The sequence below is a fragment of the Meles meles genome, chromosome 3, assembly GCF_922984935.1.
Source record: "Meles meles chromosome 3, mMelMel3.1 paternal haplotype, whole genome shotgun sequence".
Classification (NCBI taxonomy): Eukaryota; Metazoa; Chordata; class Mammalia; order Carnivora; family Mustelidae; genus Meles; species Meles meles.
Genome location: NC_060068.1, coordinates 116,597,328 through 116,623,908, shown reverse-complemented (window position 1 = coordinate 116,623,908; position 26,581 = coordinate 116,597,328). Strand labels below are relative to the sequence as shown.

Genomic DNA, 26,581 nt, shown 5'->3' with positions numbered 1-26,581 from the left:
TTGAAAAAAACAGCATTTCAAATGCAATTATAACCCATGAGAAAACAGGATAGTATGTAAACTTTATATATTTTTCAAATAATTCCTTTCAGAGAACAATCTATCATCTATATTGCTGATGAATCTAGAGTTGGAGAAAGAGCCCTGACTTTTATTCAATAAATAAATTTATTAGTGTCTATCATCTATATTGCTGTGAACTAGATGAACTAGTGTGATGAACCAGTAGTTCTAGAAGATGCTAATGAATCCACTTCTTGTTGGTTTAAAGCAGAATGAGAATGTGAATGTGAACCACTTTACATTTTTATGTGCAAATAGAGTTAATCTAACTTTGATTATCTTGTTAATCAAGAGTTTATAAAGGTGTTATATTTACCTCTGGCTTAAGGAGTGCAAACCAATACTTGGGCTGAACTCTTCTTTTTTTAAAATCTTTAATTGGAATCACAGGTTATCACGACCTATGAATTTAAAAAAAAAGTAATTTTGATATTAAGTAACTGTAGCACTCACCTGAGACAATAGATTAATATCTATAAATATGTTTTCTATTTTTATGTCTTGAATATTACCTCAGTGATTTACACAATAATCCCAAGGTTCACAACATGAAATACTCACATCAAAATCATCTGGAGAACTTAGAAAAGTATTATCGAAGCCTTCCCCTCCACCACACACATCCAAAAACTTCTGATTCAATTGGTCTGGAATATCTGCATCAATATTTTTTAAAACCTCACCAGGTGATGCTAGTAGGCAGCCTGAGTTGAAAAGCACTGCTTTAGGCCAAAATGGTTATTATGAAAAGGATTTCATGATGCAGTCACTCAGTCAGTTTGCCAGCGTCCATCCCTCTAGGTTCTGGAAGGCTGAACCTACCCCTACTGGCCCAGAGCCAGTCCTAACGGTGTGCACATGACCCAGTTCAGAGTAATCCAAAGCAGAGTGGAGACCTACCTCCCTGAGAAGTTTCTGTCAGTCAATAGGAAGTGTATGGTCTTAGGTTCAATGGCTGGGTTCCTACAAAGTAGACTGACAAGAGACAGATTAATAAGGAAAAAACACCCTAGAAGTTTATTAATGTGTGCATTGCACACATTATGGGAGAACTCAGTGAGGACTAACTCAAAGGAGTGCTTAGAAACTGGGCTTATATTGCATCTTAACAAAAGAAAAATAAAAGTGTGATAGAGAAGTGACAAGACAAAGGAAAAATGTTCATGCTTTCAAAGGTAGCAAATTGGGGAAGGTAAATATATTAGGGAAACTAAGAAGGTAAAGTCTAGCTAGTAAGGTTTGTTATATAGATTCTTCTGGTGCCATCTCTGAGTAGGTAACATCTAGAATTATCTCCAGTGATTAAGAATTATTCTATCCTTCACAGTGAAGGGGTGGGGATGGGGGTTGCTGAGAGGTTTATTTTGTTTCCTTTTTCTCAACTGCCTTCAGCTCAAAATCATCCATATGCCAGACTGATGTATTTTAGGGTGGCATATTCTGAATTCTTTCAGAAGGAAGTCCCCTTTTGTGAGTGCAAGCTGTAAGGACAATGTCAGGAATGACTTATGGCAATTTTATTACCACACAGAGGAATTTTTCACCAGTAGAACAAAAACCATGCTAACATGCAAAGAGAAACAGAATCTAGAGTTGGAGAAAGAGCCCTGACTTTTATTCAATAAATAAATTTATTATGTGTCTTGGCTGGTGACAGATGACTGATACTGAGTCCCAGAATGAATCACTAGAGTTTCTACTAGAAGTTCCATAGTACTAGCTTAAGTATTTCATTCCATTTTGCGAAAGGTTTCTATTGCTGGAAACCAAAAGCATCCTGAAAAATATAATAATCATTTAACATTTTTGTAACATCAGAACCAATTTTTGAAGTCACAGAATAGCTCATTGCTTCTCAACTCCTATTCTTCCAACCATGGCTTTAAAATCTTTGTTTTCGTTTCAGTGAAATGTAACATATACAGAAAAGTACACAAAACAGTATGTGTAACCACCACCCAACTCAAGAAATAGAATTTTATTAGCAACCCAGATGCTCTCTTGTACTGTTTTCAAATCACTAATTCCTATGCACCAATTGAAGGTAACCACTGTTCAGACTTCAGTGGTTATCAGTTCCTTACATTTTTTTAAAAAAAAGAAACATTTATTCAGCGTCATGATCAGACTATTACATTTAGCAATCAACAGCATGGGTGCCAAAAAAAAAAAAAAATCTTGGGGCGCCTGGGTGGCTCAGTGGGTTAAAGCCTCTGCCTTCGGCTCAGGTCATGATCTCAGGGTCCTGGGATCGAGCCCCGCATCGGGTTCTCTGCTCGGCAGGGAGCCTGCTTCCTCCTCTCTCTCTGCCTGCCTCTCTGCCTACTTGTGATCTCTCTCTGTCCAATAAATAAATAAAATAAAACCTTTAAAAAATGGATATTCCTGTGGACCATTTAAAAAAAAATCTACATTAAAACCCTTTGTTGGAATGCTTTATACTTTCCACAGAACAGAAACTAAAATAACCTATTATACAATTAGTCACAAATACAGTCCTCGAGTTTTTTTGCCCATACACATGAGTATTGTCTAAAACATGTCTTCGTTGTAGCAGCTAGGCCCTGCCACCACTGTGCTTGGCTGAGTTCACAAATCTGTTGTAACCTGTAGCTTCCCTGTCACTTCTCTGGCTCTCTTCTTCTGCTAAGCTTTGTTTCCTGGCAGTAATTAAAACCTTCTGCCACTGCCGTAGCAACTGCTGCTGCTGGAACCACCATAGCCACCTTGGTTTAGTGGTTTGGCGAAGTATTGGCCTCCACCACCATAAGGGCCAGAGCTTTTGCCTCCAAAATTGCCTTTCATGGGTCCAAAATTTGAGGATTGATTGTTGTAATTGCCAAAATCATTATAGCTTCTGCCACATCCAAAGTTGGATCATTACCAAATCTGTTATAGCCATCCTCATTGCCACCATATCCACCACCACCTCGACTGCCACCAAAGCCACCTCTACCACTGAAGTTTCCTCCACGACCAAAGTTGTCATTCCCACCAAAACCACCTCCATGACCACCACCAAAGTTTCCAGAACACTTCGACCTCTTTGGCTGGATGAAGCACTAGCCATCTCTTGCTTAGAGAGCGCTTTCCTTACTTCACAGTTGTGGCCATTCACAGTATGGTATTTTTGAATGACAATCTTGTCTACAGAATCATGGTCATCAAATGTTACAAAAGCAAAACCCCTCTTTTTGCCACTGCCTCGGTCAGTCATGATCTCAATCACTTCGATTTTCTCATATTGTTCGAAATAATCTCTTAGATGATGTTCTTCAGTGTCTTCTTTAATGCCACCAACAAAAATCTTTTTCACAGTGAAGTGGGCACCAGGTCTTTGAGAATCTTCTCTTGAGACAGCCCTCTTTGGTTCCACAACTCTTCCATCCACCTTGTGTGGTCTTGCATTCATGGCTCATCCACCTTTGGCATATGTGACAAACCCAAAGCCTCTGGAGCGCTTGGTGTTTGGATCTCTCATTACCACACAGTCCGTAAGTGTTCCCCATTGCTCAAAATGGCTCCTCAGACTCTCATCGGTTGTTTCAAAGCTCAGATCTCTGATGAAAAGCTTCTGCAGCTGTTCAGGCTCTTTGGGAGACTGATTTAGACATGACGGCGGTGGGAGGGGAGACTTTAACGATGCTTACTCGGCGGCGGCCACAGGCAGAAAGGAGTAATCTAACAAACGTATCTCAGTTCCTTACATTTTCTTATAGGCTGACCACTTATGTGTGGATGCCTAAAATATAAAATTTTGCCTGTTTTTGTATTTTACATGATGGGAATCACCTAGTATGCACCTGCTGTGCTTGGCTTCTCTCTACATTTGTGATATCCATCAATGTTCTCACATGTAGGTGTAGATCATTCATTTTCATGGCTGTATAATATTTTATTGTACGACTATATGATTGGTTACTTTTTCATTCTACTGTTGATAGACATGTGACTTATATCCACTTTTTGGCTACTGTGAATAATGATGCTGTGGACATATTTGTGCATATCTCTCCATACACCTTTCTGTTGAGTACATATCTTGTAGGAGAATCACAGATTACTGAAGATAATTATGGTCAACTTTACAAAATACTGTCAGCCTGCTTTCCAAAGTGACTGTAACAGTCTATACTCTTTCCAGCAATGGAAGAGTTTCTTTTGCTCTACATCCTAACCAAGACTTGACATTAGTTGCCTTCTTAAGTGTGCCTATCTAGTTAGGTATGCAGAAACTTTATTTTGGTTTTAATCAAAATTAACATGATTACTAGTGAAATTTAATATTGGTAGCTTACTGGCCATTTGGATACCTCTTTGTTTAAGTCTTTTGCCCACTTTTCTACTATGTTGTTATAGCATTTTCATATTGATTTGTAGGGAGATTCTCTGTGTATCTGAATAAAACCTGTTTTCTATTAGATGTGTTGCAAATACATTCTCCCAGTTTGTCTTGACTTTTCACTCTCTTAATGGTGTATTTTGATGAAGAGAAGCTGTTAATTTTAAGAAGAGAAGCTCTTAATTTTAATATAGTCTTACTAAACTTTGCCTTTATAATTAGTGTGTGTATGGGGGGAGTATGTTTAAGAAATCAGTCCTTTCCATGCATTTGTAAAAATATTCTCCTTTATTATTTTCTGGAAGAATTTTTATGGCTCTTAAATTTAGATGTAATATCCCACTAAGTTGGTTTCTGTGTAAAATGTAAGGAAATGATCATTTATTTTCTTTTCTATGTGGAAATTCATTTGCACAGTAGCATATAATGAGAAGAGCTTCTTTCTCCACTATACTGCAGTGGCATGTTTTTTTGTAAACCAAGTACACATGTGTGTGTGTCGGGGGCGGGGTGTCTGAGATCTCTATTCTATTTCGTTGGTCTTTTTTGTGCCAATATGTCATAGTCTTAATTACAATAACTTTCTCTTAAGTCAAAAATATCAACAAGTCCTTCCACCTTGTTCTTCATGTGTATTTTGGTTATTCTTTTTTTTTTTTATGATTTTACTTATTTATTTGACAGAGAGAGAGAGAGAGAGAGATTACAAGTAGACAGAGAGGCAGGCAGAGAGAGGGGCGGGAAACAGGCTCCCCACTGAGTAGAGAGCCCGAAGTGGGGCTCAATCCCAGGACCTTGGGATCATGACCTGAGCCGAAGGCAGAGGCTTTAACTCACTGAGCCACCCAGGTGCCCCTATTTTGGCTATTCTTAACCTTTTGCATTTCCGTATGTAATTTAGAGTCAGCTTATCACTTGTGCTGCCCCCCAGTTAAGACTCCCCTAAAACAAAGATTGTTAGGATTCTTATTGGAATCATACTGACCCAACAGATCAACTCAAGGAAGAAATAACTTTTTTATAACAATACAGTCTTCTGATTTATGGGCATAATATACCCTTCTGCAGGATTTCTTTAATGGCTCTAATAAAATGTGATAGTTTTCTGCGTGGTGGGCTTGCATATCTTTAGTTAGATCTAATCCATGGTTCTTTTTAATACTGTTTTAAATAGTAGCATTTTATTTTATTTTATTTTATTTGAGAGAGAGTTAGCAAGCAAGCGAGCATGAGAGGGGCAGGGAGGAAGGTGGAGGAGCAGATGGGAAGGATAGAGAACCTCAAGCAGACTTCCTGCTGAGTGTACAAGCCAATGCTGGGCTCGATCTTCTGACCCCAAGATCATGATCCGAGCTGAAATTAAGAGTCTGATGCTTAAACAATTGAACCACCGAGGCACCCTATAAATAATATTTTAAAAAATTATTTTTTCTAATTTTTTTGCCAGTATATAGAAATGCAGTTGATTTTTGTATATTCCATGTAAACCTAGTAAACTGGTAAACTCACCTAATATTTCTTCTATCTGTAGATCCTCTTAGATTTTCTACAATCACATGCATATTGACTATGAACAATGGCAGTTTCAGTTCTTCCTTTCAAGTGCTTATTTATTCACTCATTCATTTCATTTGTTTTATGACTAGAATTTCAATACAATGTTGAAGAAAAGTATTCAACATAACATTCAATTCAACATAATAAAAATATGTGATATTCTTATTTTGTTCCCTATCTCAAAAGGGAAGCTTTTAATATTTTAAGTATATAGTATTTAATGTAGGGTTTTTTTTTACTAATGTTGTATCATATGAAAGAACTTCTGTCTACTTCTACTTTACAAAGTGTTTTATTCACAATAGATGTTGAAGTTTTTCAAACACCCTTTTTGCATCTATTGAGCTTATGATACAATTAGTTATTCTCCTTTATTCTATTAACTTGGTTATTTATACTGATTGCATTTCTAATATTAACTCAATGTTTAATTCATGAAATAAACCCAGTTTGGTCATCATGCATAATCTTTTGCATTAATATTGATACATTGTGTATGTGTGAGGTAGTTTTTTAATTTCCTTTCTCATTATCTGCTTGTAAGGTGTGAGTATGAAGACTACTCTGGTCTCCAGAAACAAGTTGATCTTGTGTAGGACTGACATATGGCATCCTTAACTGTTTGATAAAAACCTGGGTCTAGAATTTTCCTGCCAGTGTAGTGATCTGTTGTCAAGTTGGTTAATCTTGTTCACATCTTCTAAATTCTTGCTGATCACATATACACACACAATTTTTAAATCTGTTTGTTCTGTTACTGAGAGAGGTGTGTGTCAAAATTTTCTGATTTTGAATTTTAGTTCTTTAGTTACATCAATTTATGCCTCATATATTTTGATGCTGTATAGTTATACATAAATATTTTACATCTTCATGCTGAATTAAAATGCTTATTATTGTGAAGCCTACATTTTATTTCTAATAATGCCTTTTACCTTAAAGTGTGCTTTCTCTAATATTTATACCACTACCTTAGCAAACCTTTGGTAAGTATTTGCATTTTGTTAATATCTTTTTATTCTCTTTGCATCCTCACACTTTAAATATCATGTTTGTAAATAGTACAATCTTGAGTTTGTCTTTTAATGAAGCATTTATCTCTTCTACATTTAACGCAATTAATGATATATTTGTGCTTAAAAACCACTTTATGCAAGACAGGAAACAGTGTGTGTTGGAGAGGATGTGGAGAAAGGGGAACCCTCTTGCACTGTTGGTGGGAATGCAAGTTGGTGCAGCCACTTTGGAGAACAGTGTGGAGATTCCTTAAGAAATTAAAAATAGAGCTTCCCTATGACCCTGCAATTGCACTGCTCGGTATTTACCCCAAAGATACAGATGTAGTGAAAAGAAAGGCCATCTGTACCCCAAAGTTTATAGCAACAGTGGCCATGGTTGTCAAACTGTGGAAAGAACCAAGATGCCCTTCAATGGACAAACGGATAAGGAAGATGTGGTCCATATACACGATGGAGTATTATGCCTCCATCAGAAGGATGAATACCCAACTTTTTTATCAACATGGACGGGATTGGAAGAGATTATGCTGAGTGAAATAAATCAAGCAGAGAGAGTCAATTATCATATGGTTTCACTTATTTGTGGAGCATAAGGGATAACACGGAGGACATGGGGAGATGGAGAGGAGAAGGGGGTTGAGGGAAATTGGAAGGGGAGATGAACCATGAGAGACTATGGACTCTGAAAACAATCTGAGGGTTTTGAAGGGGCAGGAGGTGGGAGGTTGGGGGAGCCAGGTGGTGGGTATTATGGAGGGCACGTATTGCATGGAGCACTGGGTGTGGTGCATAAACAATGAATTCTGTTATGCTGAAAAGAAAAAAAAAAAAAAGAAGAAGAAGGCAGGGGCACCTGGGTGGCTCAGTTGGTTAAGAGCCTTAGGCTCAGGTCATGCCCCTGCATTAGGCTGCCTGCTCAGCGGGGGGCGGGTAGGGGGAGCAGGGTGGTGGTAGGGAGTTCTGCTTCTCTCTCTCCCTCTTCTGGTTTATGCTCTCTCAAATAAATAAATACATTTTAAAGATTTAAAAAATAAATAAATGATTTAAAAAATTACCACTTTATGTAGTGTTTTCTATTTATCTTGTGTCTCCTTTTAGTCTTCATTTGGATTTTTTATTTTATTTCACCCTTTATATTAACTGGAAGGTTATATACTCTTTTACTATTTCTTTTTACGAATTTTCCTAATGATTAGAACTCCTATGATTGACTTATCAAAATCTACTGTTATTTAATAGATTCATCCTCTTCCCAGACAAAGCAAAGGCCTTAGAAACTCATACCTTCCTGACTTATATGCCATTCTTGTCAGGTATTTTAATTGTGTCTGTATTTCACCCCACAACATCATCATCATCATCATCATCATCATCATTTCTTTATACTGTCAGTATTCTTTTATAACCCCTCCCCCCGTATCTGCCACTTTCATTGTTTCTTTCCTTCTTGCATCTTCAACCTTCTGAAATTATTTTACATCTATCTAGAGTTTTCTTTTTAGTATTTCCTATAAGTCACATCTGATAGTGAATTCTCTTAATTTTTGTTTGTATGAAAACATAATTTTGAAAGGATATTTTCATTGGATATATAATTCTAGCTTGGTAGTTATTTCCCACCAGCATTTTGAAAATGGTATTCAATTGTTTTCTGGCTTATTTATTTTTATTAAGATGTCACCTCTTGGAAGACAGTTGAGTGGTTGTTCAAAAATACAGACATAGAATTACCATATGACCCAGCAATTCACTCCCTAGGTATACACCTAACAGAACTGAAAACAGGTATCCAAACAGACACTTTCTTACCATTGTCCAGAGTAGCATCATTCATAATGCCAAAAGGTGCAGACAACCTGTGTATTAGAAAATAGATGAATGAACAAAATGTGGTACACACATACAATGAAATATTATTCAGTCATGAAAATTAATGAAGTACAGACTGGATAACCCCTGAAAGTATGCTAAGTAAAATGAGCCAGTCACAAAAGGACAAATATGTTATGATGCCATTTGTATGGAATATTTGTAATAAGCAAATTTATAAAGACAGAAAGTACAACAGACGTCATCAGGGTTGGGGGGAGGAGAGAATGGAGAGTTACTTTTTAAGGGGTACAGAGTTTTGATTCAAGATAATGAAAAGTTCTACAATGAAAAGCAGTAATGGTTGCACAGCATAATGAATGTCATTAATGTCCCTGAATTGTAGACTTAAAAATAGTTAAAATGGTAAATTGTATGTTATATATATTTTAGAACAATGAAAAAAAAAAAGTCAGCTCTCGGACCAGTTGTTGCACTTTTGTGCAATCTTTTTTTTTTTGCTCTGGCTGCTCTAAAGTGTTCTTGTTTTCTTGTTTTTGGTTTTCAGCCACTTTTTTTTTCTTTGATGTAAAGTCTTATTTTTATTCTTCTTGCTTATACTTCCTAGCCACCCTGAAATGGGAGTGTCATGTCTTTATTAGCTTTGAAAATTTCTTGGTCATTATCTCTTCAAATATGGTTTTTGTTCTTCTCTTCCTTTCCTTGCCTTCTGGGAATCTCCAAGAATCTGAGACCTCACTAGATTTTCTAAGTCCCTCATACTTTCTTACCTATTTCTCATTCTTTTCTCTCTCTAACTTTATTTTGGATACTTTCTTTAATTTTACTAATTTTCACTTCGACTGTATCTGTGCTTTCCAAGCTTCACTGTGCATGTTTTCTTGTGACCTATATTCCACTTCACAAATTCTCTACATGATGTATCTGTCCATTCATGTCTTAACTTCAATTTTATTTTCAATTCTAGAATTTCCATTTGCTTCTTTATAATTTATAAAATTTCAATAAGATTTATTTATTTATTTTAGAGAGACAGTGGGAGTGGGGAGGAGGGGCAGAAGGAGAGAGAAAGAATCTCATGCAGACCTCATGCCTAGCACAAAGCCAGATGCAGGGCTTGATCTCTGGTCCCTGAGATCATGACCTGGGCCAAAACCAAGAGCAGACACTCAACCAACATACTGAGCCACGCAGGCACTCCTATAAATTTTCAATCTTTTAGCCTCATGGAAAGTGTAATTGGATAAACAGAGCATATGCCTGTTAACTCCAATATGTAAAAATCCCTATGTAGCTATGTAGCTCTTCTACTGTATCCATTGTTTTTTTGTAATGCATTTATTTTTTTTTTATCCCTTTGGTCTTGCTCCCTCATGCAAAATTGGTAAAAATAACTTGAGGCCTAGAATGTTGTTATCTTTCTCAAGAGATGTACAGCGAATTACTCCAAGTTCCTGGGAATACTGGCAATCCAGGATTGCCAATGACCACAATGACCACGTTGTCAAATGACAACAGACAGATAATTTAAAGCTGGTGGTAGTCCCTGGAAATGCTTATCTCCTTTCGTTCTCATTTTCTTCTAAGCTGTAATGCTTGGTTCCCAGCCTGATGATGAACAAGTAGTTCATCACTGTTCCTGCTTAGTGGGCCCTGGATTCCCATCTCTGTGCCTTTAAGTGCTTATTCTAGGCTGCAAAACCATGGGCCAGCCACTTCACTTCTATCCCTAGGGGAAAAGCAGCCCCATTACCTAACCATTTCCCTAGTTCATATCCCTCCCGAGATCCTAGCCTGCTAATTCATTATTGTTAACTGTGAGATGCCCACATGTTGTTTTGTTTTGTTTTGTTTGATTTTAAAATAGCTTTTTAATTTGTCCTAGAAGGTTGACTAAAATTATCTAATATATCAATACTAGATGACTGATTTCGACCCGATGTTTCATATGCTTAGAGAAATTCTGTTCACACAAAACAAGAACCTCATGGGTCAACGTATGACTGCTTTCAAAGGAATAAATTACACATTTTTAGAATAAACCCTCCCAAAAACTCAATGTAAATTTTTACTGTGAGCACTGTGTCATAGAAGGGACGAGTTGCGTGTCCTCTATTGTTAGTACCAAATAAATCAGAGCTATACACTCACAAATCAACTGATTGCCAACAGTGAGAGTAAGGATGAAAATGGTCCAGAAAAATCACTTAGGAAAACACTGCCTTTTCTTTTTATTATCTAATTAATTTTGCGTATTTTATTTCCCAGCAGATATGCAGCAGTACAAACTCCATTTTATCATCAATCATTAAAAAACCATGTGTGAAAAGCAACCTGTAATAATTAGGTTCTGAGGAACTTGTTAGGAAAGCAGAAGAGCCACTTAATTCCATGTTCAACATGGAAGTCCATCAGGGCTCTATCTACATCAGCAGCATATGGCCCCTTGATGGGATCGAGCCCAAGACTATTTTGGTATGGCCTGCAAACTATGAATGGTTTTTATATTCTTAAAGAACCATGTACATACACAAGAAAAATTAAAGAAGCATATGTAACAGATATATTATCTATCTAACTCTACAGAAAAAGTTTACTGATCCTTATTCTATATCATCTTGTCAAGACTTGCAAAGATTCTGAGACTTTTACCTTATTTGCAAGTGAACAGCTTAGCCTGCTATAGTTTCATCAGTGGTGGCAGTAGACATGAGACCCTACGATCAGAAACAAAAGACTATTTTTCACAGTAATAGCAGTCAGAGAGAATCAGAATTTGCATGAGTTCTCCAAGCCCCAATTCCCACAAGGCAACATGAAGAGAACTAGGTAAAACCCACACAAACAGTGGCTATGTTACTGAGAGGAATTTAGGGAACCTGAGCTTAAGGAACCTGAACCTTCTATAATGGGCAGTGAGCATACTGGCTCTCTGATCCCAGGGAGACATTATCTCAATCTTCAAAGGCTGGTTGCTATACAAACGTTAAAAAAAAAAAAAAAAAAAAAAAAGCTGCAATGAAGGCAACATCTCTGTAAGATACGTAGAAACACAAAGGATCCATGGAGAATGGAGAACTGTCTCTCAATAAATCTAAACTTGTTACCTATAGCTACCACCTTCAGCATGTTATGATAGCTTTACGTTCCAAAAGTTGACCTGAACCAGAAAAGTATCTTCAGTATTCCCTTAAAAAGCAGAGGAAATAATATATAGAGAGAGATTTCTAAAGGCAGTTTAAAATCCTAACATTTAAAAAACTATTTTCAGCTACTTTGAAATTTCTGATACTGAGAAAGGTTTATTTCTGATAGGGTCCAGTAACTGAAAAATTCTATTTACCTTCCAATAAACTTCTTAAGTGACTCTTATATTTTCTGTAGTAGAGGCATAATTTAGTGTTCAATTCAACTTACAATACTATAGTCCAAAATAGTTTTTTAAAGTTAATCCCAGAGTTTAATGAGAAATACACATTTTAAGTAAAGATACTTAAATATGTTAGGAACATTTTTAGTATATGTGCTGCCGAAGCGAGCACAGCATTTAGTTAAATATTTAACAAGATGCATTTATTGAAAATAATAAGCTTTGTGATACTCAGAATCTTTTAGAAAATCTTGGTCATCTTTAAATGTCCAACCTGGGATAGTTACAATTCCCTCAGTCCAACTGCAACTTTCCTTAACTTCTAAAACCAAAAGTATGAGATCCAGTTTAAACTGGCTTGATGCTTCTATATTACAGGCTGCTGAAGAACTCTGGAGATAACAAGATTAGTTTGAGGCAATATAGAATCTCATGTTTCCAACTCTCCCGTGGCTCTGAGTTCGTAGTCTACTGAACAAAAGCCAAAGATAAGATTTGATGTCATACTAGCTAATTTTACAAAGTAATTTATAAAAAGCTTTAAAATACATATAAAACAAGAACATAAGCTAAAAATGTCTTGCATGGCTTGTTGCTCCCCACTACCTCTAAGTGTTACTATTTATTTGAACTTGTTATATCTCTTAGTTTAATTTGGATTGAACTAGAAGTCATTTTAGCTTCGAACTGAGTCTGAGCTAGGTTCTCATAGATCATTTCCATATATGTAAATAACTCATTTGGATGTCCTGAAGTGTTTTGAGGAACTTCATATATCTGTTCTTTTAGATATTCTATTAAAATATCTATTATAGGGCTTCTAAGGCAAATATAAAATCCATATAAATCAATTTCATTTATTACAAATCAAAATTTATCCATGAATAAATTGTTATAAGAGATGCTGGTACTTCTGACAGTATTCGATATGGTGTTTCAGATGAAGTAACACATGAAATTGAAGGAATGTTGGAGAGAAGGTATTCTCTAACTTTTTAGGGTAATACTTTATGTTGAGAAGATACTGTCCTTTACTAATACTTTCCTACCCATTGACTTTTAGGGCCACTAAAGGAAGAAGGAAATAGTAGTCATTTAAATGTTAACCACATTTTTGTTTGTTGACCAAAATCGATTAGCTTCACTGTATTCACGATCTGTAGTGGTTCCTAAAATGATGTTCACACACACGTCTTTGCGAAAAAGAAAAAAAAAGCTGAGCTATTTGTGAGCTAAATTTAGCTGTCTTTATAAATTTACAAAGCAAATGACAACACATGAAATAGGCTTCTAAGCAATTTGCAAGTTATGCACAACATGAAAATCATAAATAAGAATAAAACCTATGTACAAAAAATTATAAAGTATACAAACTAACCACAAAATAGGAAAAGTGTTTGCAACACATAATAGAAAAAATGTTAATTTCTTTAATTTGGAATAAGTTTCACAAATTACTAAGGGAAAAAAATGCAACTATCCAACAGAAAAATAGGCAAAGGATATTAATGGGCAGTTGACAGAAAAAGGAGAATAAATGGAATCATGCTCAACTTCATTCATAATTAAATAAATGCAAACCAAATTATATTTTCAACTATCTGAACAGCAAACATAAAGTATTGTGACAATATACAATGCTGACAAATAGTAATTGATTAAAAGGTAAACTGATACCACTTTTTGGAGGGCAACTTTGCAGTATATATCAAAATTTAAAATGCTTATACACTATGAGCAATAATTCTGTAATTACAAATGTACCTAATGAATAAGCCCTCAAGTATTACCAGGTATTTACGGATCCATCACTGGTAATAATAAAAACTTGGACATGACCTAAATATCTATCAATTAGTTTGCCTGGTTAAATAAATTATCATATACCCAACCAATGCAATATTATTACATTAATAATAAAAGTGTATTAATATAACATATTATATATGACACATAATATATTTTTATTTATTTTTAAAAAGATTTTATTTCTTTATTTGACAGACAGAGATCACCAGTAGGCAGAGAGGCAGGCAGAGAGAGGGGGAAGCAGGCTCCCACCGAGCAGAGAGCCTGATGTGGGGCTCGATCCCATGACCCAGAGATCACGACCAAAGCCAAAGGCAGAGGCTCAACCCACTGAGCCACCCAGGCGCCCCCATAATGTATTTTTAAATTGTATATTGATATGTGTTATCCACACTGAGATATCTTTTTAAACTAACAACTGGAAAAGAATTGGTTTCCATCTTTTCTACAAGGTATTTTAACTTTTATAATAAAATACGATACCATATCATTTGTTTTCCTCACTCAAGAAACTTAGCAAATATCTGAGAAGATGCTAAAGAACCTTCAAAATAATACCATTCTTGGTACAAACCCTTTACTTGGACAACAGTTTGTCCCCTTCTATAGATAGATGATGATTACCAAAGGTAAAGAACATACCCCGTGAAACAGCAATACCTTCCTAAATACAGAACCTACATGTATACTAAATTGTTCATGGCAGCAATGTTCACAATAGCAAAAACAAAACTACCTGGAAACCACCAAAATATTCATTAACAGCAGAATGGCTACATCAATTGGAATATATCAATACAAGGTAATACTATAGTGTTGTGAAAATGAATGTATTACAACACACACAACATGGATCAACTCTTCAAATATAAGCCGAAATGAAGCAAGACACAACCCCCCCCCGTAGTATTAATCTATTTATATTCTGTTTAGGAATATACATGTATATAAAAAGAAGGAAAGGACTCTCTTATCTAGGAGTAGGATAAAAGGGTTGTGAGCTGGAATGGGCATACTTGGGGGTTTTGGGGGCTGGGCAATATTATGGTTTGTGACTTCATGGTGGCTCACAGATACTTGCTTTGTAATTTTTATCAAAAGGTACGTATGTGTCTTAAACACTTCCCTATATATGTTATACATCATAATAAAAACTGCAAAAATAAAGCATTCAAAACTACTCTGCATCAAAACCACGTTTCACATAGATCAACACTATTTCAAAGGACATCTTATTCTAGTCGGTAAGGAGTCAAAGGCTTATAGAATAGATTCTAAAGTTTGGGCACTTATAATCCCAAAATAAAGTACAGAGAGACTGAATATGAAACTGTGTCCAAATTATCACAATAAAAATCAGTATCAGTACTAAGAACAGATTCTGTATGTAGATGAGAAGATAGAATTTCTGATTTCTTCATCATTATTAGATCTTTAATATTCACTCCTAAATCAGATATAGGCCATTCCTTTTCAAGAATATTATATTTCCTGTTGAATTTACTTCATAAATTATAAATTCTCTTAAACAATCATACTAATGTATCCTTTTTATCATCACTGCTCATATTCACCTAGCCTGCACAAAAAGAATCTGAGAGCTGAAAAGAGGTACCATGAAGCATGTCCGGAGCCTTAAAAGCATCTAGTTGAAAACAAAAAACAAAAAAACCTTTCTGAACTCATGCATAATATTCAAATATTATGGTGGTAGAAATGGTGAAGGAGGGGGAAGAAAAGATTTGAATTGCTACAGCATGTGCGCAGCGTGCACATACATGCACCATTTTACAATGTTAGCTACGTACTAATCTTGATGTCTCTAGGTACATTTTCAGTTTCCATATTCAATATAACTACCATTTTTAAGAGAATTAGGATGTTTTATACCTTTTAAAATGCATGTTCCCACCCACTGGCAGGACTCCTTATCATAGAAAATACCAGAAGTCCATAGGTTTTGGCTGTCCACATGAATATCCAGTAAAATGTATTTCCCAACCTGCTATGCATAGTGAAGTGCCTAAATCTTGGTCAACAGGATGCGAGTGTGTGTGTGCATGCCTCTGTGTGTGTGTGCGTGTGTTGTGTGATGCTGAAGAAGTTGCTTGTCTCTAGTTCCCCCTTCCCACTGACTGAAAAGTAGCAAGAAGTGAAACAAGTGCCTCTGACGCAGAGGTGCGAGCATCCTTCGTGATGAGAAGTCAGAGCTGCCTGGCAAGCTTGAGACGTAGCATTTCCAGACTGCTGTCTGAGTAAAAGATATATGTCATTGTACTTAAACTCTGAAATTTTAGGATACTGTTAAAGTATACTCTAACATTAGGACCTAAAAACTCAGTTAAATTATTTGTAGAAAATCATTAAATCACTGTCTCATACAAAAGCAAAAATAAATATTTTAAGAGTTAGGAGATTAAAAATAAAACCATAAATCAAAACATATACATATTAATTCTTTGTACACAAGCTTGTAATGGCAAAGACCTGTCTAAACATTACACCAAAGGTAAAAATAACAAAGAAAAATACTGAAATATTTGAGAGCAATATATTTCTTAAATAATTGAATGGCAACACTACATGAACAAAACTACAGTGCAACAGACAAATGGAAGAGAACCGATTTAGTTTAAGGTTTATACACGTGGTATATAAAAAGCTCATAAAATTGATAAGCAAAAGACAGAAAAATGGCAAAGAACATTGTATAAATACTGATTCTTGGTTGCAAGCCACAGGAACCAACTATGGTTGACTTAAAGTGTGAGAAAGTTAAAAGGAAGAATTGGATGCAGAAAGGACAAGAGAAAGAGTTCCTGGGGGTTTTGGTAGCATGAACTACTATACAGTTTTCCTTGAGTGCTGTCACTGGAATAAATGGGCAGGTTCCAGGAAGCAGACAGAAGTGGGAGATGGCACAGAGAAGGATGGCTGGGAAGTGCTCTCACAATATATACCCAGAAGGAACTGGTGTAGGCAGGACTGGGCAGAGGGAGAAGCAGACTCACAAGGAGGATGCAGCTGAAGCTTCTGCCAATCCTACAGGGTGCTCATTAGAGCAGTCCCAAATAGAAGCAATGGCCTTTTTGTTTACTGTCCCTTTAGCCAGTCCTGCCTTGGACTGCCCCCAGGCAAGGCAGTTCTCCAGTGAGGGAGGCAGTAAGGAATGAGCAGCTAATAGCCCCAGCAACTGGACTTATTTTCTGACTTTGCATCACACCATTCAAAATCCAAAACTCTTGGGACAGCCAGAAGGCACATTTGTTAATGTGCTCTCAGTCTGGCTGGGGTAGGCAAAGTCCTTAAATATTATATCCTTCAAAACTGCTTAAAGAGGTCATTCCCATACCCCCCCCCCCACAAAAAAACACATGTACGCTATTACCAGAACAAGGCAGAAGGAAGCCAGACTTCAGGATACATCAGATATCAATATCTGTTATCAGTATCAGTATACTACAGATATCAGTAGGCAACTGAGATATATCATATATAATAAAATTCATATTAATAAATTTTAAAAAGTTTATCCTCACCAGCAATCAGTTATTGAAAATTAAACCATTTTTTTACTAATCAGATTGACAAAGATAAGAAAATCCTTCTCAGAATTTGTAACGGTGCTGGAAGATAAGCACTCAAGTACAATGCTGATAGAAGAAATACATTGATATAAGCCTTGGAAAATCAATTTTGCAAGGTATGCCAAAAGTTTTAAAAATACACATACCTTGCAATTTCATTTCTAGGAATTTATCCTAAGGAAATAATCCATTATGAAGAAAGCCATATGCACAAAGCAATTCAGCACTGCTTGCTATATTTATAAAGGAAGGAAATAAACAAAACATTAAAAAAATAGGATAGATTCAGTAACTTATGATAAATCCAAATGGCGCAACATTAAGAAGACATTAGGAATCATGCAGTTGCAAGATAGTTATATACACAGAAAGATGTCCCTGTTATTGTCAAGTTTTAAAAATTATAAAAGATTATATATTACTTTCATAATTAGAAAAATATCTAATGGACTTCATAAATATAAAATTTTTAATTTATAGTCTAGAATTTCAGGTCTTTGGAAATTGGTAGAAAAATAATTATACTTTTAGTTAAAATTTCTTAAAAAATTAAAAATAGTTTTTGACTAATCTAAGAGTTAACTGTTGGGCCAAATCTGAAGTCTGATGTGATAAGCCCAGTTTTAAGTAAAAACAATTACTTGTACTGTAAAAGTCTGTCTTTACCTTTACAATCATCAGTAGTTGTTTTTTTTTTTTTAATTGGAATACTGTACCTAATAGTTTTGGCCCACATTTAAAGGCAGATTAAATTGCTTGGAAAGAGCCCAGAGGAAAGTAATAAAAATAATTATGTACTTAGAAATTGGGCTCTATAATGACTTGTAAGAGGAAATCATTCAGAAACTAAAACAAAAAGAAACCTTACATTTTATGGGTTACCATAACCTCTGAAGAATACGACAAGAAGAAAAGTTTGAATTATTAGTAGAAAATTTTAGTTTAGCCATTAGGAGGAATGTCCTATTCTTAAATAAGTATTTGAGTGTTTATTACATGTCTAATACTATAGCTATAAAGAGCTGCTAATCATTACAATGTGTTACTAAAGAAAAAAATGTTTTTTGAGGGGTATGTGGCTGGCTCAGTTGATGGAGCATGCGACTTTTTTTTTTATTTATTTGACAGACAGAGATCACAAGTAGGCAGAGAGGCAGGCAGGCAGAGAAGGAGGGGAAGCAGGCTCCTTGCTGAGTAGAGAGCCGGATGTGGAGCTTGATCCCAGGACCCTGAGATCATGACCTGAGCCGAAGGCAGAGGCTTTAACCCACTGAGCCACCCAGGCGCCCCTATTTCTTTTCTTTTTTTTTTAAATAAAATATTTAATGCTTGTATACATGTGGGCTTAACATGTGTCTGGCACTGTTCTAAGCACCTTACAGATAGTAAGAGATATAATCCTCAAAAGTCTATGAGGTAGCTACCTTTAATATCCCTAATTTACATGGAAAAAACTGAGGCACAGAAGTCACACTAGACCAAGTCACATGACTAGGAGCCAGGGAAGCTAAGATTCAAATCCAAAATAGTCTGGCCAAGGAGAGACCATGACTATAACCACTAAGCTATTCTGTAAAAGTATTTGCTCTGTATGTTAATATTTGACAACAATTTTTAACTTCAAAGTTTGCAAATGTTCACAGCCTATAGAGTTATAAGAATTAAATCTGTGCAGACAGAAAATAACTTTTCCAGTACAAAATTTGAGTGAAAAAAGATTTCTCTAACTAGCTTTATGACAAATACATGCATAAGAGGAAGTGGGGAATGAAAAGAGATTGACACTACATTTATTTTAAATGTGTTTACTATGAACATACTGCTTGGATGAGATTTAAATTCACTAAAACCTTGAGCTGTCTTTTTTGAAAGATGTAACTTACAAATATAAATTTTTAAAGAAGAATGTGATTGAGGGGCGCCTGGGTGGCTCAGTGGGTTAAAGCCTCTGCTTTCAGTTCTGGTCATGATCTTAGGGTCCTGAATCGAGCCCAGCATCAGGCTCTCTGCTCAGCAGGGAGCCTGCTTCCTTTTCTCTTTCTCTCTCTCTGCCTGCCTCTCTGCCTACTTGTGATTTCCATCAAATAAATAAGTAAAATCTTCAAAAAAAAAAAAAAAAGAATGTGATTGAGACTTGAGTAAGAAAACACAATTATGACAATTACAGCATAAACAAGCTTCTCTAGGGTAACTTTTTTTTCCATGATAGGATAATAACTTCATTGGTCAAGAAAAATACCACTGACCTAATTTGTATGCAGAATGCCAGCTAGTAAAAAAAGATAACCATAACTAGGTGGACTATGAGCACGCACAGCACATCCAAGTAAAACTCACTATAAGCAAGAACAACAAAAAAGCCCAAATGCTGATTTTAAAGTCGACGTTCTAAATCTTGTTCTAAATCTGCAGATATGAAAAGTTGTAGATCTAAACATAATCTATGTTTCCTTTTAGGATTTTTAGTATTTGTTAACTGAAAGGCTTGGAATAACAACATAAGCCCCTTCTAGTCTAAATTCTAAGTATATTCAATCCATACTAGTAAATTCATTGACACGTGCAATGTCACAGGCTGACTTTTTGGCAAAAGGGGAAAGCAAGCAAAATGATGGGGGTACTCATGGCACTGACAACTAGTCTGTTCTCCTTAAGGTTAGTCTCTAAATTGACACATGGTAAATCTGATAACCAATTGTTTGCTGACAGTGAAATAATGGAGACCTCTCCTGACAGTGTTTCTACAAGTTTCACATGCACACTTTGATTCTATCTCCTTTGCTCTCCCCCATTATCCTCCCATTGTGTTGGCTATGTTATTAAATTCAATATAGTGTCATTTTTTTCATTTTTTTCCCATTTTTTGGCCCAATTTAACTCAGATGATCTTACTTCAAAAATGACTTCATCGGGTCCTCCTTTCACCTCTCAGGCCACTCTTTCTTTTATCCTCTTTACATGTTGGAATTACATGAGGCTCGACTCTAGGTCTTCTTTTGAACTCTATACCCATGTTGTTCAATATGGTAGCCACTAGCTCATGGGACTATTTAATAAACTCAAGAAAATAAAAGTATATATTCGGTTCCTCAGTTGCACTAAGCATTTTAGTGCTCAATAGCCACAAGTCGCCCGTGGTTATTGTACAGGACAGCACTGATCTAGAATATTTCCATCACTGTAGAAAGTTCTATTGTATACTGCTTCTCTATACCAACCTCCTGAGTGATTTTATTCATGTCCATGGTATCAGTTATCATCTATTTGCAGAAGACTCACACATTTGTACTCTGTCATACAAACTTCTTTGAGCCATGTAGTCAAATAGCTTCTTAACTTTCCCATTGGATATCTCAAAAGCACCTCGGGCCCAATATGTTCTAGACCAAATTTCTCATATTTATCTCCAAACCTAGTTTTGGGATGTTCTTTTTCTTACCAACGTTACCATCATCTAACTCCAGGTAAAAAAGTTACAAAATTCATCCTTTATTCTTTCCTTCAATCCATTTCCAAGTCCTTTGAGTTACCTCTGAAGTATCTCTCAAGTTTTTCCCTTTCCTCATCTCTTGTGTATCCCCCATAACGTTGAGTTTGACTAGTGGAGCAACACTTCCTGAATTCAAATCTTGATTTTGGCTGAGTGACCTTGGAGAAGTCATTTAACTTTTTTTCCTTGACCCAGTTTTTCATCTGCAAAATGGGGGTAATGCTATGATTTTCTTCATGCTGCTGTTCTAAGAATTAAAAAACATTATGAATGCAGAGTTTAGCACCGAATCCAGGGCACAAATTCCATATAAATATAAGCTACTAGTACTGTTATCATCCCAAACCTAGATTACTGAAGTTGTATCCTGTCTTTCTTATTCTTGCTCCTCTCCAATCTTCTTCCCACAATATAACTAGAGACACTTCCAACGAAGTTACATTTGATCATGCCCCCCTCTATCTCCATGGAAACCCATTATAAGGCTTTTAGAATAGATAGCTTCATCTCCTATCTCTCTCGTCCCTTGGGCTCTATGCTTTAACCAAACTGGCTGCAAGCTCCTTAGTCAGACCATGTTCAGTCCATGAGGGCTTTTGCTCACAATATTTCCCTTTTTTGAACTGGCCCCCGCCCCCACAAGTAATCATCCTTCAGACCTCAGGTGAAAAATCCCTTCCTCCCTCACTGGTCCCTCTATTTTGCATTCTCACTGTACTGTGTTCCAGTCTGTCCTAGAACTTCTCAGTCTGCAATTACCCATTTATATGAGTGACTGCTATTTATTACTACACATGTATTTGTTTCCTCCAACAGACATCTCAGACTGGGCTCCTGATATGCCCCCTACCCAAGCCTGCTCTACTCACCATCTCCTCCACCTCAGAAAATAGCAACACTATTCTTTCAGTCACTCAAGCCAAAACCCTTGGATTCTTTCACACTCCACAACTATCAGAAATTCTATTGCCTCTCCAGAATTCAATTATTTCCCCTTTTACCCCCTGCCCCCTTTTCATTGCTACCCATCATGGTCAAAGTCATATCATCACTTCCTAGATTATTGGGTTACCTCTTGACACATCTCCTTCTTTCTTTCTTTGGCCCCACCATTTGTGTTTTTGTACATTTACAAGGCAGATTGATGCTTTAAATATATGTCAAATCATGTCTTTCTTCTACTCAGACTCTCTACTAACTTGCCATCTGCTATGGAGTGAAATGACCTTCCCACCTAAATCCATATGTGGAAGCCCTAACCCATGTGTGTTACATTGGAGATAGTGCCTTTTGGAGAATAAGATTAAATGAGGCCATAAAGGTGGAGCACTGACTCGCCGAAGCTGTTCTTCTTATAAGACGAGACACCAGATTTCTCTCTCCACCTGTGAAGACACAGTGATGACAGCTGCCTGCCAGCCAGGATGAAAGCCCTGACCAAAAGCTGCACCCTGCTCTTAGACTTTCCAGCTTCCAGAACTGTATGGAAATACACTTCTATTATTTAACAACTCAGTCTATGGTATTGTGTTGGGACAGTCCAAACTAACATACCATCTCACTCAAATTAAAAACCAAAGTCCTTCCAAAAGCCAAAGGGGTCTTTTCTGGTCCATCATGGTCCCAACCCCTAAACTCTGACATAATTTCCTTTGATTCTCCCCATCCCTTAAGCAGGCCTCTTAGGCCCCCGGGCCTATGTGCAATTCTGAAGAACAAGTCAGCCATGCTCTCACCTTTCAGTTTTTGTTTTTCTTCTGCTTGGAACATCATTTTCCCAAATATACATATCTCTCATTACCTCACTCAAATCTCACCATCTCAGTGGGGCCCTTCCATGACAAATTTTGCCACCTCCATCTCACACACATATCCCATTCTCCTTCCTTCATGCTCACTACAAGTGCCCTATATATTGTACCCATTGAACTTTATCGACTCTCGCTCCCCCACTAGACTATCATTTCCATGAGATAACTGTCTGCTTTGCTGTCATATTCCCAAAATATAGAGCACCTCATAGTAGGTGCTTACCGTTTGTTCTGCTCAATGAATGTTTAATTCCAACAGGTACCAGTTTAGCTTCAGTACCAACGGATCAAATACCGAGGCAGCAATGGCCCAGTACCAGCTGTACTGCTTTAAGGACCATTTGATTTTTCTGGCCTCTTCTGGTTGTCACCCACTATCACTAAAGCTGAAAAGGGACTTTAAAAACTGTGGCTACATGACCCAAGAGTGGTTCTTTCCTCTCTCCATTTTTACAACAGAAATAATAACTCTAGAAGAAAAGTTTGCCAAGGTCAACTAAGATCATGGGTATCACAATTTCTTGAGAACTGTCTGACTGCAACTTTCTTCACAGCATTTCCAAACAATTCTGAGAACACTATAGCTCTTCGGTCATACTTCCAGGGTTCGGCAAAGGAGGGAGTTTAACCCCAGAAATAAAAACTTAAAATATATAAATACAAAGAAATAAAAGACAAGCGATGTAAGAAGTCAGTGGTAGTCGTTATCTGCGTTTCTGTGGGGCTCTGGATAGAATTTAGGTTAAAAATAGATTCTACTGCTAAGAAAGTTGCAAAATCACTGTTCCCCTACATTTCACAGAAAACAGGTCTGCAGAAGAGAGGAGGAAAACGGGAATTCTTCACAACCTAAATCGTGCCGAAAGTTCCCGGTTAGTGCTCCACGGTTAGTCACGGGTCTAGGGTTAGTAACTGCTGTGTACTCGCTTCTGAGCTGAGCTTCCTATCACTTTTGGAAATGCCTCAAGTTAAGAATCGTTCTGAAACGATCCGGTATCACAACTAAGCTTCCTTCTCACCTTCAAACTTCACAGCTTTTAAAATAAAGGTGTCATCGAAGTGTGGACACACCCACTGCATCTCCACTGGAGTGTTTCTGGTTATGCAAATCTAACGAGGCCAGGCGGGCTGTCGACCGCTGAGGCGGCTCAGAGGAAATCCTTCCTCCCCCTAGGCTCAGGCCTGGAGTGAGGGCCGGTAGTGGCGGCCGGCGCTAGCTGCTAGCCGACCTCGCCCGGGGGCACACCTCGCCGGCAACTCCGGAAGCACCTGCGGGCCCGACGGGAAAATCCCCGGCTTCACCCACCAGAGCTGGGGGCGACCTGCAGCTCTAGCACCGCCTTGGGTACCACACGCCTGAGGTGAAGCGGCCCTGAAGCCATGCCACATCTCGCGAGATCTCGCCAGCTCGGCCCAAGTACTGCGAGCTAAGAACTTTAAAAAAAAAAAAAAAAAAATTAAAAAAAGAGAGAGGGAGCGCGCGCTCCTGAAGCCCTGGCTGTGGCGGCAATTACCGCGGGAGCATCAGCAATCGGCGCGCGCCGAGGCAGGACTCGGGCGCCCGTTTGTCCGCCGGGCCGGGCGTCGTCCGCAGCCAGCTCTGCCGAGGCCTGGTCTGTCGGCCCATTGACGTGCACCCCAGGGGCGGGGAGAGAGGGAGGCGGCAGGGCGGGGAGGGGGGGGGCCTCTCCTTTTCGCCGCAGAGGGGGCGGGGGAAGGAGGTGGAAGGGTGGGAGGAGGTCGACGGAAGAGGAGGTAGCGGCGCTGAGATCCCGGCGACCGCGGTGAGGCAGCGCGCCGCCGCGCCTGCTCTCTGATCGCGCTGCTCGTGCTGCTCGCGCTGCCCGAGGCCGGGCGCGGACTGGACGGACGCGATCCTCGCGCAGGCAGCTCTCGCGTGGGGTCTGGCAGAAGCCCGGGAGGGCCGGGCCGGCGAGGGAGCGTCTGCCGCGCGACACTGCGGGACCGCGGGTGGGCGGGCTGAGGGGCGGAGGAGCCGCCGACCCCGCCTCCCGCGTGCTGCTGCCGGAGCCGCCACCGCTGCGGCCCCGCCGAGGCTTTAAACAGCGGGGCCCGCCCCGCGCCCACTGCACTCGTGCGCCGACTCGGCTGCCGGCGGCGTTTGTGCCGGTCCGGGCTACCGGCGGCGGGCGGGCGATTCCGTCACCTGGCGTTGCGGCCGCGGGCACCGCCGGCTGGGGGCGCGGAGGGCGTGCAGCCCGCGACGTCCGCCAGGCTCTCGGAGTCTGCCGGGGGTCTGCCAGCGATGGAACCGGGGCCCACGGCGCCCTCCTCCGGCGCCCCGAGGCTGGCCGGGGTCGGGGAGACGCCGCCAGCTGCCGCGCTGGCCGCCGCCGGGGTGGATCTGCCCGGCACGGCCGTGCCCTCAGTGTCGGAAGATGCTGCAGCCACGAGCCGGGGCGGCGGCGGGGTCCGCGGTGAGGGCGCCGCGGCGGCTGGGGACGGACTGGGCAGACCCTTGGGGCCCACCCCGAGCCAGAGCCGCTTCCAGGTGGACCTCGTTTCCGAGAACGCGGGGCGGGCTGCGGCGAGCACGGCGCCTGGTGGAGGGGCTGGGGGTAAGGAGACCCCAGCGGACGGGAAAGCTAGCGGCGAAAGCGGGCCAGGCAAGGGCAGCGAGGAAGCCAAGGGCCGCTTCCGCGTGAACTTCGTGGACCCGGCTGCCTCTTCATCTGCTGACGAGAGCCTGTCGGATGCGGCAGGGGTCGGAGGCGAAGGGCCCAACGTGAGCTTCCAGAACGGCGGGGACACTGTGCTCAGCGAGGGCAGCAGCCTGCACTCCGGCGGTGGCGGCGGCAGTGGACATCACCAGCACTACTACTATGATACCCACACCAACACTTACTACCTGCGCACCTTTGGCCACAACACCATGGACGCCGTGCCCAGGATCGATCACTACCGGCACACCGCAGCGCAGCTGGGCGAGAAGCTACTCCGGCCCAGCCTGGCCGAGCTCCACGATGAGCTGGAAAAGGTGAGCTCTTGCAGCACTCCCTCATTCCCCAACCACTGGTCCTCGCTGACCGCGGGATGTGGCCGGTGGCTCGCCGCGGGTGAGGTGGCGGGAATGGACGTGCACGACTCGCTGGCATCTCTGCGGTCAGCTGTCAAGGGTGGAACTACCGAGGAATGTAACTTAATCACTTAAAAGATTGCAGCGGGTTAAGCTAGTTAGGTAATAGAAGAAAGATTGCATTTAACAACCTTCACTATCCACTTGTGTATCTGGTGTACGCTTTCTTTCTCACTCTCCCTTAACAGTCATGCCTCTGAATGACAGTGTGCTTGTGGACCCCGAGGAGGGGAATGTGCGGGAGGTTTTGGTGAGGGTGTCTCTGGGGAGAGAGTGGAGAGCACCTGCCATCTGTGTCCATTTTAAAGGTTGTATTGTGTGTCTTATGTATACCCATTAGGAGTCCCGAGAGTGGGAACAGTAGTGTTTGAAGGGAAAAATCTTAACAGGGTGTGTTTGTGGTCTATGAATTATTAAGGCTCAATTATTGCTCTCTTGAATATCCTTTGAATATTCTTTGAAAAATCTTGGGATACGCTCTTCCTGGTAATGGCATAAATCTATTTTTTATTATGTAAACTTTTTGGGAGAGGACTGTATAAAAAGTTGGGGGGCTGCAAAGTGCAAAATAGGGGGAGGGGAAAGACTGAAAGAGAAACAAGAGAA

At 39.3% G+C, this 26,581-nt stretch overlaps 1 protein-coding gene and 1 long non-coding RNA gene across 3 annotated transcripts in view; one reads left to right on the top strand and one right to left on the bottom strand.

Annotated features, from left to right (window-relative positions):
• Positions 1 to 379: 379 nt before the first annotated feature.
• Positions 380 to 24,496, bottom strand: LOC123939338. Its single transcript, XR_006817824.1, has 3 exons — positions 23,898 to 24,496; positions 8,791 to 8,837; positions 380 to 464 (listed from the first exon to the last, which is right to left on the bottom strand). It is a non-coding gene; the product is annotated as an uncharacterized LOC123939338 (long non-coding RNA).
• Positions 24,497 to 24,996: 500 nt separating this feature from the next.
• SLC12A2 (solute carrier family 12 member 2) overlaps positions 24,997 to 26,581 on the top strand; it is a 108,669-nt gene continuing 107,084 nt past the window's right edge. For both annotated transcript variants that reach the window (XM_045999902.1, XM_045999901.1), the window contains exon 1: positions 24,997 to 25,876. In XM_045999902.1, the coding sequence (XP_045855858.1) occupies positions 25,145 to 25,876 (732 nt within the window). In that variant the 5' untranslated portion in view covers positions 24,997 to 25,144. The remainder of the gene's footprint in view (positions 25,877 to 26,581) is intronic.